The 17200-nt window shown below is 42.8% G+C and overlaps 1 protein-coding gene across 2 annotated transcripts in view; it reads right to left on the bottom strand.

Moving 5' to 3' along the window:
* KIF11 (kinesin family member 11) overlaps positions 1-17200 on the bottom strand; it is a 75501-nt gene that overhangs the window by 40403 nt on the left and 17898 nt on the right. Inside the window, exon 1 of one of the 2 annotated variants that reach the window (XM_070780483.1) lies at positions 5546-5880. The exons of the other annotated variant lie outside the window; for it this stretch is intronic. Coding sequence (XP_070636584.1) covers positions 5546-5622 — 77 coding nt within the window. The 5' untranslated portion in view covers positions 5623-5880. Of the gene's footprint in view, positions 1-5545; positions 5881-17200 lie in introns of those variants that run through there. 2 annotated transcript variants of the gene reach the window in all.

Genomic DNA, 17200 nt, shown 5'->3' with positions numbered 1-17200 from the left:
TCCTCAAAACACTGAGGTCTAGTGGGGAACATAAAACAAGTGATTATAAGAGAGATGATGTTTAGTAAGGGGAAGTAAAAGGTGCTGTAGGAACTTACAGCAGAAACTTAATGGGGCCTTGATTAGGACAGAGCAGGATAGAGGAGGTGTGATGGGAAAGACTCCATGTGAAGTAAAATAAGATAAATGCCTCCTTAGGCATTTCAGTAGAATGAGGACTCTTCATCCAGTCTGCCTGGGCAATGGAGCCCTTTGTGCCTGTCTCCTCATTTGAAAATTAAAAGGTTGGTAATAGTACCAACCTCAAAATGTAGGGAAACAAGTCCTATGTAATTTACTGTTTCCCCAGCATCTACTACTCTGCTTAGCAGACACTCAAATATTAATAATATCTGTTATACTACACTGCTTAATAAATGTCATCCCTAGGGGAACGAAAAGGAAAGCTAAAAAGAACCACAGTCCACAGAGTAGCATCCGTAAGATACTGAGCACAAATCTGAGCCAAAGGGAGAGGTACTCTTGCCCTGAGTTCACTTTTCCCATTCATTATCACATACTGTGACAGGAAATGCCAAATAGGAAGTTATCTTTCCCCTCATCACTAGACTAACCAAACTGCTGTTTATGTTAAGGATACCTCAATGTCCCTGTCATGCCCCACCCCCATGTATGAAAACCACATTTGTGATCCTGAGAAATCTAACTCAGTAACTTCCAAGTAATATCTTGTCATGTTATCATTTGTTAAATGTACTGAAACCTAACAATGCACAAAAGTCACAGTATCCATAACTGCTCTCCTGTGGTTAAAGCTTTTCCAATTGGTCTAATCTCTCGTCAGGATGTGTGATTAAGTTACCAAATGAATACCATTCAAGTTATTTGGGCAAAGTAGTAGAAATTCCCACAAATCACACATTCCTAAAAGTTATCAAAGCTCCCACAAAGGAGCTTTAGGGACTGTTTATAGCTGCAATAAAGTACTGTCAACCACCTATTTTCCTATCCAGACTTCTTTAATTAGAAATTGCAAGGTTGCTGCTGATGACACCAGCAAAACCATCAATTGTACTTGGCCTTCGCTGGTGGTCCAGACAGTAAAGAATCTGCCTGCAATGCAGGAGACCCGGGTTCAATTTCTGGGTGGGGAAGATAACCTGAAGAAGGGAATGGCTACTCACTCGAGTATTCTTGCCTGGAGATTTCCATGAACAGAGGAGCCTGGCGGGCTACAGTCTATGCAGTCGCAAAGAGTCATACACAACTAAGCGACTAACACTAATGCTTTCACTACAGTCATTTTAAAATTCAAACAACCAAAATGGTAAGACAGACTGAAGATTAAAAAAAAAGTCCTGTCCACTAAATTCATTCATTCACTCCATAAATATTCATATAGCTACTGTACAAGTAAAGAACATCATAAAGATTGTATTCATTATAATCAAAAAATGAAGTCATCTCTCAAAATTTTGCTGATTTCTTAGGTTATCACAAAGATTGCATTCATTGTAATCAAAAACTGAAGTCATCTCTCTTAAAAATTTGCTGATCTCTTGGTGGTTTAGTTGCTAAGTCGTGTCCAACTCTTGTGACCCCATAGACTATAGCCTGCCAGGCTGCTCTGTCCATGAGATTCTCCAGGCAAGAATACTGGAATGGGTTGCCATTTCCTTCTCCAGAGGATCTTCCGGACCCAGGGATCAAACCCAGGTCTCTTGCATTGTAGGCAGATTCTTTACCAACTGAGCTACTAGGGAACCCCTTAGGCTGATCTCTTAGGTTATTACAAACTGTTGCCATTAAAAGTTTAAAACTGGGAAAAAAAAAAAATCAGACAAGATTATGTGACAGAAACCACATGTAATCTGAAAAGCCTAAAATATTTACTATGTGGGCCCTTTGAGAAAAGATTTAATAACCTTCAAGGGCATAAGTTGTTTATTTAGTAAAGTTTAAGGACACACGCAAAGAAATAGAGTAAAACAACAGAATGGGAAAGACTAGAGATCTCTTCAAGAGAATTAGAGATCCCAAGGGAACATTTCATGCAAACATGGGCTCGATAAAGGACAGAAATGGTATGGATCTAACAGAAGGAGAAGAGATTAAGAAGAGGTGGCAAGAATACACAGAAAAACTGTACAAAAAAGATCTTCACGACCCAGATAATCCCGATGGTGTGATCACTCACCTAGAGCCAGATATCCTGGAATGTGAAGTCAAGTGGGCCTTAGGAAGCATCATTATGAACAAAGCTAGTGGAGGTGATGAAATTCCAGTTGAGCTATTTCAAATCCTGAAAGATGATGCTGTGAAAGTGCTGCACTCAATATGCCAGCAAGTTTGGAAAACTCAGCAGTGGCCACAGGACTGGAAAAGGTCAGTTTTCATTCCAATCCCAAAGAAAGGCAATGCCAAAGAATGCTCAAACTACCGACTGCACAATTGCACTCATCTCACACGCTAGTAAAGTAATGCTCAAAATTCTCCAAGCCAGGCTTCAGCAATACGTGAACCGTGAACTTCCAGATGTTCAAGCTGGTTTTAGAAAAGGCAGAGGAACCAGAGATCAAATTGCCAACATCCGCTGGATCATGGAAAAAGCAAGAGAGTTCCAGAAAAACATCTATTTCTGCTTGATTGACTATGCCAAAGCCTTTGACTGTGTGGATCACAATAAACTGTGGAAAATTCTAAAAGAGATGAGCATACCAGACCACCTGACCTGCCTCTTGAGAAAACTGTATGCAGGTCAGGAAGCGACAGTTAGAACTGGACATGCAACAACAGACTGGTTCCAAATAGGAAAAGGAGTACGTCAAGGCTGTATATTGTCACCCTGCTTATTTAACTTATATGCAGAGTACATCATGAGAAACGCTGGGCTGGAAGAAGCACAAGCTGGAATGAAGATTGCTGGGAGAAATATCAATAACGTCAGATATACAGATGACACCACCCTTATGGCAGAAAGTGAAGAGGAACTAAAAAGCCTCTTGATGAAGGTGAAAGAGGAGAGTGAAAAAGTTGGCTTAAAGCTCAACATTCAGAAAACGAGGATCATGGCATCTGGTCCCACCACTTCATGGGAAATAGATGGGGAAACAGTGGAAACAGTGTCAGACTTTATTTTTGGGGGCTCCAAAATCACTGTAGATGGTGACTGCAGCCATGAAATTAAAAGACGCTTACTCCTTGGAAGGAAAGTTATGAACAACCTAGATAGCATATTCAAAAGCAGAGACATTACTTTGCCAACAAAGGTCCGTCTAGTCAAGGCTATGGTTTTTCCAGTAGTTGTGTATGGATGTGAGAGTTGGACTGTGAAGACAGCTGAGCACCAAAAAATTGATGCTTTTGAACTGTGGTGTTGGAGAAGACTCTTGAGATTCCCTTGGATTCCAAGGAGATCCAACCAGTCCATTCTGAAAGAGATCAGCCCTGGGATTTCTTTGGAAGGAATGATGCTAAAGCTGAAACTCCAGTCCTTTGGCCACCTCATGCGAAAAGTTGACTCATTGGAAAAGACTCTGATGCTGGGAGGGATTGGGGGCAGGAGGAAAAGGGGACGACAGAGGATGAGATGGCTGGATGGCATCACTGACTCGATGGAGGTGAGTCTCAGTGAACTCCGGGAGTTGGTGATAGACAGGGAGGCCTGGCGTGCTGCAATTCATGGGGTCGCAAAGAGTCAGACACGACTGAGCGACTGAACTGAACTGAACTGAAGGACACGTTGGGCTTCCTAGGTGGAGCAGTGGTAAAAGACGGCAGAGACACAGGTTCAATCTCTGGGTCAGGAAGATCCCCTGGAGAAGGAAATGGCAACCTACTCCAGTATTCTAGCCTTGGAAATCCCATGAAAAGCAGAGCCTGGTAGGCTACAGACAATGGAGTCACAAAGATTCGGACACAATTGAGCACACACACACCACCACCACACCAAGAACAGAAATCTTTGCAGTAGGAGGGCTATTTGAAAAAGAAAAGGCTAATTTGAAGAGAAAAACATCTCTTTATACTGAAGTTATTGTAAACATTGGACACTAAGCACTTTTCATTAACAATAAAATAAATCTCTTTTAAGTTAAGGCTTTAAATGTATGGAGGTAATAAACATGAAATTCAGGATAATGTTCAACTCTTAAGGTAGAAGAAAGGGATGTGGAGGGATACAGTGGGATTCTAGCTGTAATGATTCTTCTGTTTCTAAACAAAGATGCTTGTTATATTCGTTATATTTTTTTATAGGTCTGACCTATTTTTTAACTCACAATAAAAATGATATTAAAGAAAATAAAGCCACATAGAAAAGGTAATACTGCCTGACTTAATTAAATGATCAAAATCATATAAAAATTTGTATTGGAATATGGGCTGGTTTTTTTAATCTTCAAGACAAGTAACTATTAACAGAGGCCCGAGAATGCAATTGGTAATTGGCTAGACTTTGGGTTACCACCAAGTGTCTTGTCAGGCACCTACTTTAGAGTTAGCTATTACCTTTGATACATACAACTCAAGCTACCAAAGCTGTGTGGGCAATAACCTAAGAAAGTCTGTTAATACACTTTTAAAATAACCTTTTAATTTTAGAATACGTTTGGATTTACAAAATAGTTTCTGAGAGTTGGTAGAGTTTTTAATATCACAGCAACAAAAATAGACACACAAAATACACATATACCAGCAAACTGTGTAGGGTGTCTAAAAAGCCAAATCAATCCAATATTTGGTTAAGCAATAGATTGTACAAGTATGTTCTTCCTCTCCTGAAGTGATGAAGTGAAGTCGCTCAGTCATGTCCGACTCTTTGCGACCCCATGGACTGTAGCCTACCAGGCTCCTCCGTCCATGGGATTCTCCAGGCAAGAATACTGGAGTGCGTTGCCATTTCCTTCTGGGAAATGATGCATAAACTAATCAGGAGAGAGCTGAACACCTTCACCCACCCACTGGAAAATGTAGCACAACTTTAGTTGTCTCCTTGATTTTTTAAAACATAAACTCATTCTACAACTTCAATTTTAAAAACAAAGATGTTTATTTTTTTACTAAGGATTAAGAAAATATTACTTCTAGAACAAAGTGAAGAGGTAAATGATTACTTTTTTAGAGATGATGGACAGGATGATAATAACAACATAAGTGCTAAAACATTTGTTTAGTAGGTGTGCAGTCGTTTCCAAACTGATCAACTGCAAGGAGTGGCATACAGAATGACACCTAAATCTTTGTCGACAGTATTTTTAAAAAAAAAACACATTTCACTAAAGAACAGCGACGAACTTCTCCTCAATAGCAGTTTAAACTCTAAACTCAGATACAAATATCCTTTCTTCTGGAAAAAACAAAACAAAATACTAATTTACTCCTCACAGTAACCTGGTGTCATTTTCTCGAACAGAACGCAGGAAACTAAGAAACAGGAAGGTCTGGTTCCTTCAGAAAATAGCCAACAAAATCCCTCTTCTCGGCCCGCGCAGGAAGGAGCCCGGCAGCAAAGCCCAGGGCTCGAAACCCTGCAAGCTCGCCCTACCTGCATCGCACCACCACCTGGATGTTCTTCCCCTTTTCATCTTTCTTCTTCGCAGATGAATTCGGCTGAGACGCCATGACTGTCCCCTAAGAAGGCCGGGTCACGGACTCGCCGTGGGGCGTGGAGCGGCTCGGCGGCCGGCGCGGACCTAGGTGCCCTCCTCCCCTGCCGGGTGCTGGCGTGCCCGCGGAAACTGCTACCCACCAGTCACGGCCACCGTGACTGGCCGCGCCGTCTGCCCCGCACCAGTCCGAGCCTTGGAATCACAAACCTAGTCTCCGCCCGAAGCCCAGGAAACCGAGCAACGACTCGGCGCCTCAATTTGAAAAAGGAGCCGACCGGCCGGGCCAATGGCAGCGCTGGGGCGCAAAGCACCATGGGACGCGGTGTCGTCACCAGACCCCCGCCCCTGGGGCGTGGCCCGCGGGAAAGTAAATAGCTGGTCCGAAGGTGCCACCCTGGAACGTGTAGTCTTGTGGGAGACTCCCCGTGAGTAGTGTCACACGTCGACGTGGTCTTGCTCAAATTACAAAACGTCTCTAGGCCAGAGTTTCCTCATCTGCAGAATGGGACTGATAGCAACTGTCTCACTGGTGAGGGTAAATAGTTCAGACTAGAAAGACCCTGTAAGCGCTGGGGAAACCTAGCGGTTATTGTAAATGAAATTAGAGAATTGTAAGACTGTGCTGTGGAAGCACAGAAAGGAGAGGTCCAAAGCAAGCCCCTTTCTCGGAGGAAGCGTCCAGAATCGTCTTGAAGAATAATTAGGAAATGTTAAGACTAAAAAGGGCTTCCCTGGTAGCTCAGATGGTAAAGCGTCTGCCTACAATGCAGGAGACCCGGGTTCGAAAAGACACTGAATGTTACTTTAGGACTATGAATTTATTCTTTGATTGATGAGAACTCGTCCTCGCCAAATGATTCCAAGCAAGAAAGCAAGGTCAGATTTGCGTTTTCCAACCACTGTCCTGCAGTAGCTGTTGCAGGCTCAATCTACGTGGCGCAGCATCCCGCAGGCATCTCAAGGAGGTTGCGCAAACGCCCACGGCCGTCAGCCTACAACTCCCGGCAGGCAACGCTACCCGGCTCCTCAGCCGCTCAGTGACCGCAGGCTTCCGTAAGAGTATTTGGAGCGTTTTGGCAGTGTTTACGGTTACTCGACCAGATTAGATGTGGGTCGCAGACCCAGGAAATAAGAATCATGGGCCTGTGCTATACTCGGCTCTGGGAACTTCGGTTTGGGACCGTCCTTAGCCCACAGGAACCTAGATATCTTTGTAGTTTCCGAAGTGATGATGTGATGATGGCCAGATGGGGTGGAAATTTCGCAGGCCTCCTAAAGTGTTCCTCTGCTTATTAACCTACCTTCTTCCCCCAAGGAATCAACACATCTACAGCTTAGCCTTTCCTGGTGGCTCAGACGGTAAAGCGTCTGTCGACAATGTGAGAGACCTGGGTTCCATCCCTGGGTTAGGAAGATTACCTGGAGAAGGAAATGGCAACCCACTCCAGTACTCTTGCCTTGAAAATCCCATGGACGGAGGAGCTTGGGTGCAGGCTACTATCCATGGGGTCGCAAAGAGTCGGGAACGACTTAGCGACTTCACTTTCACTTTCACTTTCACAGCTTAGATGAATGGTCATCTTATCCTACATAGCCAGTTGTCTACTGATATCTCCTCTTAGATGGCTCACCAGCACCTAAATGAACCTATCCAAAATGAAACTCTTCACCCTAACCCCCCTTACCTCCACCCTGATCTTTCTGGTTTAGACACGTGGTTCTAACCAGACCTTTGATTCCTTTGTTCTCCTTGACCAATGCAGACCTGTTGGTTTTATCACTTCTGCCTACCACTCTAGTCCAAGTGTCTTTTATCTCCACCCTGAATAACTGTCCTTAATAACCTCCTTAACAGGTTTCTCTACTTCTGTTCTTTTCCATTCCTATCTCTTTTGCTTAGCAGAGGGAAGGCACTTTTTAAGAACAGAACAGATCATGCTCTTCGTGTACTTTTAAACCTTATATTAGCTTTTCATTGTACTTGGGATAGAATCCAAACTTCTTACCATGCCCTGTATAGCCCTTGTCAAGAAGGGGGGAATTTTTAGGACAGGTAAACTATTTTGAGTTCTTACTGGTGGACTAATGATGAAATTGACACAATACAGGTTACTGCTGCTAAGTCACTTAGTCGTGTCCAACTCTGTGCGACCCCATAGATGGCAGCCCACCAGGCTCCCCCGTCCCTGGGATTCTCCAGGCAAGAACACTGGAGTGGGTTGCCATTTCCTTCTCCATTGCATGAAAGTGAAAGTGAAAGTGAATTCGCTCAGTCCTATCTGACTCTTAATGACCCCATGGACTGCAGCCTACCAGGCTCCTCCGTCCATGGGATTTTCCAGGCAAGAGTACTGGAGTGGGGTGCCATAACAGGAGAAAAAAAAACAACCTAAATTTTAATTGAAACAGAGGGAGGTCTCATAGAAATGGGACCTAGGAAGTGGCAAAGCAGGCAGTTTATAATTTTAGACAAAGAAGCAATAAATTTGTGAAAAATTGACAAGACAGAGAAACTCAGTTTTGGGTGCTCAATTAGTGAAGAATCTAAACAGTTTAGGTTTGGGGTAGCAAATTAAAGTAACAAGATTTGTTTAACTAGGCTTCTTGCCTGAATTCCCTGTCTCTGGCCAGAGGGTGTCCTTTTACCTCCAGATGCAGGGAGTGCACCTTTCCTGTGAGAGATTATTTCCTGCTCCTAGGGATACAGAGAGTCAAAGAGTCCCTCTAGCATTGGCCATTTCTTGAGTAACGTTAATTCCAAATTATCAAAATAACATTAAGGGACTGGCTCCTGAGAAATCTGTATGCAGGTCAAGAAGCAACAGTTAGAACCGGACATGTAACAGACTGGTTCCAAACTGGGAAAGGAGTACGTCAAGGCTGTATATTGTCACCCTGCTTATTTAACTTATATGCAGAGTACATCATAAGAAATGCCAGGTTGGATGAAGCACAAGCTAGAATCAAGATCGCCAGGAGAAATATCAATAACCTCAGATACACAAATGAGACCACCCTTAGGCAGAAAGCAAGAACTAAAGAGCCTCTTAATGAAAGTGAAAGAGGAGAGTGTAAGAGTTGGCTTAAAACTCAGCATTCGAAAAACTAAAATCATGGCATCGGTCCCATCACTTCATGGCAAATAGATGGGGAAACAATAGAAACAGCGACAGACTTTATTTTTGTTTGGGGGGGGGGGCTCCAAAATCACTGCAGATGGTAACTGCAGCCATGAAATCAAAAGACGCTTGCTACTTGGAAGAAAAGCTATGACCGACCTAGACAGCATATTAAAAAGCAGAGACATTACTTTGCCAACAAAGGTCCATCTAGTCAAAGCTATGGTTTTTCCAGTAGTCATATATGGATGTGAGAGTTGGACTATAAAGAAAGCTGAGCACCAAAGAATTGATGCTTTTGAACTGTGGTGTTGGAGAAGACTCTTGAGAATCCCTTGGACTACAAGGAGATCAAACCAGTCAATTGTAAAGGAAATCAGTCCTGAATATTCGTTGGAAGGACTCATGCTGAAGCAAAACTCCAATACTTTGGCCATCTGATGCAAAGAAATGACTCATTAGAAAAGGCCCTGATCCTGGGAAAGATTGAAGGCAGGAGGAGAAGGGAACAACAGAGGATGAGATGATTGGATGGCATCAGTCACTCAATGGACATGAGTTTGAGTAAGTTCTGGGAGATGGTGAAGAACAGGGAAGCCTGATGTGCTGTAGTCCTTGGGGTCACAAAAGAGTCGGACAGGACTGAGCGACTGGACTAAACTGAACTTGGTGGTACAGTGATTAAGAATCTGTCTGCCAGTGAGGGGACACAAGTTCAATCCCTGGTCAAGGAAGATCCCGCATGCCTCAAAGCAGATAAGTCTGTAGACCACAACTACTGAAGCCCATGTGCCTAGAGCCTATGTTACACAAGAGAAACTATCTCAATGAGAAGCCCACACTCTAGAGAGTAGCCCTCACTCCAGGAAACTAGAGAAAGCCTTCACCCTGCACACACCCGTGTGTGCACGCGTGCCTGCTAAGTTGCTTCAGTCATGTCTGACTCTTTGCAATCCCAAGGACTATAGCCTGCCAGCTTCCTCTGTCCATGGGATTCTCCAGGCAAGAATACTGGAGTGGGTTGCCCTGCCCTCCTCCAGGGGATCTTTCCAACCCAGAGATGGAACCCAAGTCTCTTATGCCACCTCTTTTGACAGGCAGGTTCTTTACCACTAGCACCACCTGGGAAGCCCAACAAAGACTCAGTGCAACCCCCAAAATTAATTAATTGATTGATTAAAAATATGGCACCAAGATACATTTTGGGGCAGCCTACCATGGGCCCCCACACCCTCATGATCTGACCTTGGCCTGCACAAACAGCTCCAGCCACTACCATGTTCCAGAGTTTCTAAGTTCTTTCCTGCAGCCATACCTTTGTATGTGTATATCTATACATCCAGACCTGTACCATCTCCCTACAGCCGTCTAGTTTGGCTCCTTGGATTCCTTATCCATTCTTATCTTTCAAATCTCAGGTCAACTTTCTCTTTAAAAAGGCCTTTCTTGACTAAATATATATCTAAATATATATCTATATTTAAATATATATCTTTCCTATCTAAATATATAAACATTTCTCCTATAATTTTCTCTCTCAAGATCCTCTTTATTTCCTTCATAACTCTTACTACAATCTATAATTACATTACAGTATATTGTCTATCTACTTTTCTAGAATGTAAGTTCTGTGATTGTTTTGTTCAATATTGTTTTCCCAGTATCTTGAATGGAGTCTTACACAAAGTGGTCACTAAATAAATGAGTGTGTGCATGCAACTTCAGTCATGTCCGACTCCATGTGACCCTATGGACTGTAGCCCACCAGGCTCCTCTGTCCAATGGGTACCTGAAGGAAATTGCCTAATTTCTCCCAACCTTGGTTGCCTTATCTGCAAGATGGAGATAATAATGATTACCATTATTATAAGAATTAAAATAATAACATATATAAACTACGTGGCACATGATAGGCCAAAACTGTTCATTTCTTTTCCTTTTCTTTCTCATTCAGTCAGTTCAGTTCAGTCACTCAGTCATGTCTAACTCTTTGCGATCCCATGAATCGCAGCACACCAGGCCTCCCTGTCCATCACCAACTCCCAGAGTTTACCCAAACTCATGTCCATCAAGTCGGTGATGCCATCCAGCCATCTCATCTTCTGTTGTCCCTTTCTCCTCTTGCCCCCAATCCCTCCCAGCATCAGGGTCTTTTCCAGTGAGTCAGCTCTTCGCATGAGGTGGCCAAAGAACTGGAGTTTCAGCTTCAGCATCATTCCCTCCAAAGAAATCCCAGGACTGATCTCCTTTAGGATGGACTGGTTGGATCTCCTTGCAGTCCAAGGGACTCTCAAGTGTCTTCTCCAACACCACAGTTCAAAAGGTAGACATCTAAACAATATTTAGGGAATTCTTGGTGGTCCAATGGTTGGGACTGGGCATTTTTACCGCTGAGGCCTGGTTAGATACCTGGTCCCAGAACTAAGTTCTCACAAGCTGCCCTGCATGGCCAAAAACAAAAACAGTGTTTATACTAGCAGTCATTTGAGTTGATTCAAGAAATTAAAGAGTCTCCATTTGGTAATAGTTATAGCTGACATTTATCTAGGGTTCTCATGCGTCAGACTATGAAATACTTTGTATGCACCATCTTATTTAATCTTCAGGACAACTTTTTGAAGCAGAAACTAGTATTTCTCACTATTTTATGAAAACGAAGCCAAGTTAGCATATTTTCTATAGTCTACATCTAATAAGTAACAGAGAAGGACTTCAGAATTCATTCTGAGCCCAAATCCCAGATTGTTAACTGCTATCTCCCTCACCTAATTCACCTAGGTTTTCCATGTGGTCAGTGTGGTTACTGTCCCTGCACCCCATTTTCACTATATGCTTATTGAGTTGCTTGTTTTGAGCCAGGCATTATAGAAATAGGTTGAATTGTAGTTCCTGCCCTCAAGACTAAACCTAATGGAGATGGCTGGGGTCTTACAGACATTTGTGAGAATTTTGTTACACTAGGCAGGTTATTTTACACTGTCTCTGTAGAGCTCAACCTACTCAAACTAATCAACGCCTTTCTGTTGAAAATTTGCCCATGTTTAGAAATTATTTTTAATGCTTTTGAGGCCAGGGGCGACGGGCAGGAGGAGCTACCCCATGCCCCTAAGCCCGAGGCGAAGGGCGGAGGCGGAGAGGACCAACCCCACATCCAAGGAGCCGTGGCTGCGCGGGCGCAGGAGGGCCTAGAGGAGCTATCCCACGTTGAAGGTCAGGAAGGGCAGTGGTGAGGAGATACCCCTCGTCCAAGGTAAGGAACAATGGCTGCGCTTTGCTGGAGCAGCCGTGAAGAGATACCCCACGCCCAAGGTAAGAGAAACCCAAGTAAGATGGTAGGTGTTGCAAGAGGGCATCAGAGGGCAAACACACTGAAACCATACTCACAGAAAACTAGTCAATCTAATCACACTAGGACCACAGCCTTGTCTAACTCAATGAAACTAAGCCATGCCCGTGGGGCAACCCAAGAAGGGTGGGTCATGGTGGAGAGATTTGACAGAATGTGGCCCACTGGAGAAGGGAATGGCAAACCACTTCAGCATTCTTGCCTTGAGAACCCTGTGAACAGTATGAAAGGCAAAATGATAGGATACTGAAAGAGAAACTCCCCAGGTCAGTAGGTACCCAATATGCTACTGGAGATCAGTGGAGAAATAACTCCAGAAAGAATGAAGGGATGGAGCCAAAGCAAAAACAATACCCAGCTGTGGATGTGACTGGTGATAGAAGCAAGGTCCGATGCTGTAAAGAGCAATATTGCATAGGAACCTGGAATGTCAGGTCCATGAATCAAGGCAAATTGGAAGTGATCAAACAAGAGATGGCAAGAGTGAATGTCGACATTTTAGGAATCAGCAAACTGAAATGGACTGGAATGGGTGAATTTAACTCAGATGACCATTATATCTACTACTGCGGGCAGGAATCCCTCAGATGAAATGGAGTGGCCATCATGGTCAACAAAAGAGTCCAAAATGCAGTACTTGGATGCAATCTCAAAAACGACAGAATAATCTCTGTTCGTCTCCAAGGCAAACCATTCAATATCACAGTAATCCAAGTCTATGCCCCAACCAATAATGCTGAAGAAGCTGAAGTTGAATGGTTCTATGAAGGCCTACAAGACCTTTTAGAACTAACACCCAAAAAAGATGTCCTTTTCATTATAGAGGACTGGAATGCAAAAGTAGGAAGTCAAGAAACACCTGGAGTAACAGGCAAATTTGGCCTTGGAATACGGAATGAAGCAGGGCAAAGACTAATAGAGTTTTGCCAAGAAAATGCACTGGTCATAACAAACACCCTCTTCCAACAACACAAGAGAAGACTCTATACATGGACATCACCAGATGGTCAACACCGAAATCAGATTGATTATATTCTTTGCAGCCAAAGATGGAGAAGCTCTATACAGTCAGCAAAAACAAGACCAGGAGCTGACTGTGGCTCAGACCATGAACTCCTTATTGCCAGATTCAGACTTCAATTGACGAAAGTAGGGAAAACCACTAGACCATTCAGGTATGACCTAAATCATATCCCTTATGATTATACAGTGGAAGTGAGAAATAGATTTAAGGGACTAGATCTGATAGATAGAGTGCCTGATGAACTATGGAATGAGGTCCGTGACATTGTACAGGAGACAGGGATCAAGACCATTCCATAGAAAAGAAATGCAAAAAAGCAAAATGGCTGTCTGGGGAGGCCTTACAAATAGCTGTGAAAAGAAGAGAATCGAAAACCAAAGGAGAAAAGGAAAGATATAAACATCTGAATGCAGAGTTCCAAAGAATAGCAAGAAGAGATAAGAAAGCCTTCTTCAGCGATCAATGCAAAGAAATAGAGGAAAACAACAGAATGGGAAAGACTAGGGATCTCTTCAAGAAAATCAGAGATACCAAAGGAACATTTCATGCAAAGATGAGCTTGATAAAGGACAAAAATGATATGGACCTAACAGAAGCAGAAGATATTAAGAAGAGATGGCAAGAATACACAGAAGAACTGTACAAAAAGGATCTTCACGACCCAGATAATCACAATGGTGTGATCACTGACCTAGAGCCAGACATCCTGGAATGTGAAGTCAAGTGGGCCTTAGAAAGCATCACTACGAACAAAGCTAGTGGAGGTGATGGAATTCCAGTTGAGCTATTCCAAATCCTGAAAGATGATGCTGTGAAAGTGTTGCACTCAATATGCCAGCAAGTTTGGAAAACTCAGGAGTGGCCACAGGACTGGAAAAGGTCAGTTTTCATTCCAATCCCAAAGAAAGGCAATGCTCAAACTACCACACAATTGTACTCATCTCACACGCTAGTAAAGTAATGCTCAAAATTCTCCAAGCCAGGCTTCAGCAATATGTAAACCGTGAACTTCCTGATGTTTAAGCTGGTTTTAGAAGAAGCAGAGGAACCAGAGATCAAATTGCTAACATCCGCTGGATCATGGAAAAAGCAAGAGAGTTCCAGAAAAACATCTATTTCTGCTTTATTGACTATGCCAAAGCCTTTGACTGTGTGGATCACAATAAACTGTGGAAAATTCTGAAAGAGATGGGAATACCAGACCACCTGATCTGCCTCTTGAGAAACCTGTATGCAGATCAGGAAGCAACAGTTAGAACTGGACATGGAACAACAGACTGGTTCCAAATAGGAAAAGGAGTACGTCAAGGCTGTATTTTGTCACCCTGTTTATTTAACCTATATGCAGAGTACATCATGAGAAAGGCTAGGCTGGAAGAAACACAAACTGGAATCAAGATTGCCTGGAGAAATATCAATAACGTCAGATATGCAGATGACACCACCCTTATGGCAGAAAGTGAAGAGGAACTCAAAAGCCTCTTGATGAAAGTGAAAGTGGAGAGTGAAAAAGTTGGCTTAAAGCTCAACATTCAGAAAACCAAGATCATGGCATCCGGTCCCACCACTTCATGGGAAATAGATGGGGAAACAGTGGAAACAGTGTCAGACTTTATTTTTGGGGGCTCCAAAATCACTGTAGATGGTGACTGCAGCCATGAAATTAAAAGACGCTTACTCCTTGGAAGGAAAGTTATGACCAACCTAGATAGCATATTCAAAAGCAGAGACATTACTTTGCCAACAAAGGTCCATCTAGTCAAGGCTATGGTTTTTCCAGTGGTTGTGTATGGATGTGAGAGTTGGACTGTGAAGAAGGCTGAGCGCCGAAGAATTGATGCTTTTGAACTGTGGTGTTGGAGAAGACTCTTGAGAGTCCCTTGGACTGCAAGGAGATCCAACCAGTCCATTCTGAAAGAGATCAGCCCTGGGATTTCTTTGAGAGGAATGATGCTAAAGCTGAAACTCCAGTCCTTTGGCCACCTCATGTGAAGAGTTGACTCATTGGAAAATACTCTGATGCTGGGAGGGATTGGGGGCAGGAGGAGAAGGGGACGACAGAGGATGAGATGGCTGGATGGCATCACTGACTCGATGGACATGAGTCTGAGTGAACTTCGGGAGTTTGTGATGGACAGGGAGGCCTGGAGTGCTGCGATTCATGGGGTCGCAAAGAGTCGGACACGACTGAGCGACTGATCTGGTCTGATCTGATCTCAAGAATAGTTAACATAAATTCTACCAGTGCAATATCATTGGCCTTGTGCTTATCCTGATATTTTCTCTTTCAAAAGTCTGTATACATCCTGTAAAAATTATTTTTAATTGAATTTTATTTTTCTAAAAGTAAAACATGGACATTATTTTAAAAGTTAAATACTTTCTAAAAGGCTTATAACACCGACAATAAAAAAGCTATTTTCCTGCCTTGTCTCACCCCCAGTCTCTCCAGACCTCCATGTCAGAAATAACTACTTTCAACTTGACTACTTTTCTAGCATTTACATGTGTTTCATTTCTGTAAAGAATTTGTATATACTATTATCTTTTGATTAATCGATTTTCAACTTTATTTATTGACTTCCTCTTAACAAAGGTAGAATCTTACCATCCCCTCTGCTTTCCCTTTGCCATACATTCAATATTACAATTTTTCTTAAATCAAAGACCTGTTAGCATATTTAGCTTATGTGCCTATTCATAGGTGAGCATTTCAATCTAGTGAGATTATGTTTCCATTGCTTTTTGCTTATCCTAAAGTTAATCGTTGCCCAATTTTGTTTGATTAGCTTTCCTTGCTTTCTTAATTCTTCCTATATCCTCTCAGTAAAACTTTCCACCAGTTCAGTCACATTAGAAATCTATCAGTTTCAAACTGAGCTGATTATTGTCTATGCCTGTACTGGCTGCCAGGGTTTCCCTTGGTTATTTTTGTTGTTGCTGTTGTTTTGGCCATGCTGACCAAAATATTGGAGATCATGTTTCTGGATCTGATCTGTGTACACTTTCTTGGTTTACTCTCTTATTTACTCCTGTAACTTCCTGAGAAACAGTATAGAGAGATAAATTTCTTGAGAACTTGCTTGTCTGAAAATGTTTTTATTCTACTCTGACTCATTATTTTCTGTGGAAAATTCTGAAAGAGATGGGAATACCAGACCACCTGACCTGCCTCTTGAGAAATTTGTATGCAGGTCAGGAAGCAACAGTTGGAACTGGACATGGAACAACAGACTGGTTCCAAATAGGAAAAGGAGTACGTCAAGGCTGTATTTTGTCACCCTGCTTATTTAACTTATATGCAGAGTACATCATGAGAAACGCTGGGCTGGAAGAAGCACAAACTGGAATCAAGATTTCTGGGAGAAATATCAATAATGTCAGATATGCAGATGACACCACCCTTATGGCAGAAAGTGAAGAGGAACTAAAAAGCTTCTTGATGAAAGTGAAAGAGGGGGGTGAAAAAGTTGGCTTAAAGCTCAACATTCAGAAAACCAAGATCATGGCATCTGGTCCCATCGCTTCATGGGAAATAGATGGGGAAACAGTGGAAACAGTGTCAGACTTTATCTTTTTGGGCTCCAAAATCACTGCAGATGGTGACTGCAGCCATGAAATTAAAAGATGCTTACTCCTTGGAATAAAAGTTATGACCAACCTAGATAGCATATTGAAAAGTAGAGACATTATTTTGCCAACAAAGGTCCGTCTAGTCAAGGCTATGGTTTTTCCAGTGATCATGTATGGATGCGAGAGTTGGACTGTGAAGAAAGCTGAGCACCAAAGAATTGATGCTTTTGAACTGTGGTGTTGGAAAAGACTCTTGAGGTCCCTTGGACTGTAAGGAGATCCAACCAGTCCATTCTAAAGGAGATCAGTCCTGGGTGTTCTTTGGAAGGACTAATGCTAAAGCTGAAACTCAAATACTTTGGCCACCTCATGTGAAGAGTTGACTCATTGGAAAAGACTCTGATGCTGGGAGGGATTGGGGGCAGGAGGAAAAGGGGACGACAGAGGATGAGATAGCTGGATGGCATCACCGACTCAATGGACATGAGTTTGAGTGAACTCCGGGAGTTCGTGATGGATAGGGAGGCCT

The sequence above is a fragment of the Bos indicus genome, chromosome 26 (genome assembly GCF_029378745.1).
Source record: "Bos indicus isolate NIAB-ARS_2022 breed Sahiwal x Tharparkar chromosome 26, NIAB-ARS_B.indTharparkar_mat_pri_1.0, whole genome shotgun sequence".
Classification (NCBI taxonomy): Eukaryota; Metazoa; Chordata; class Mammalia; order Artiodactyla; family Bovidae; genus Bos; species Bos indicus.
Note: the sequence above shows the minus strand (reverse complement) of the source record. Positions and strands in the feature narration are given on the sequence as shown.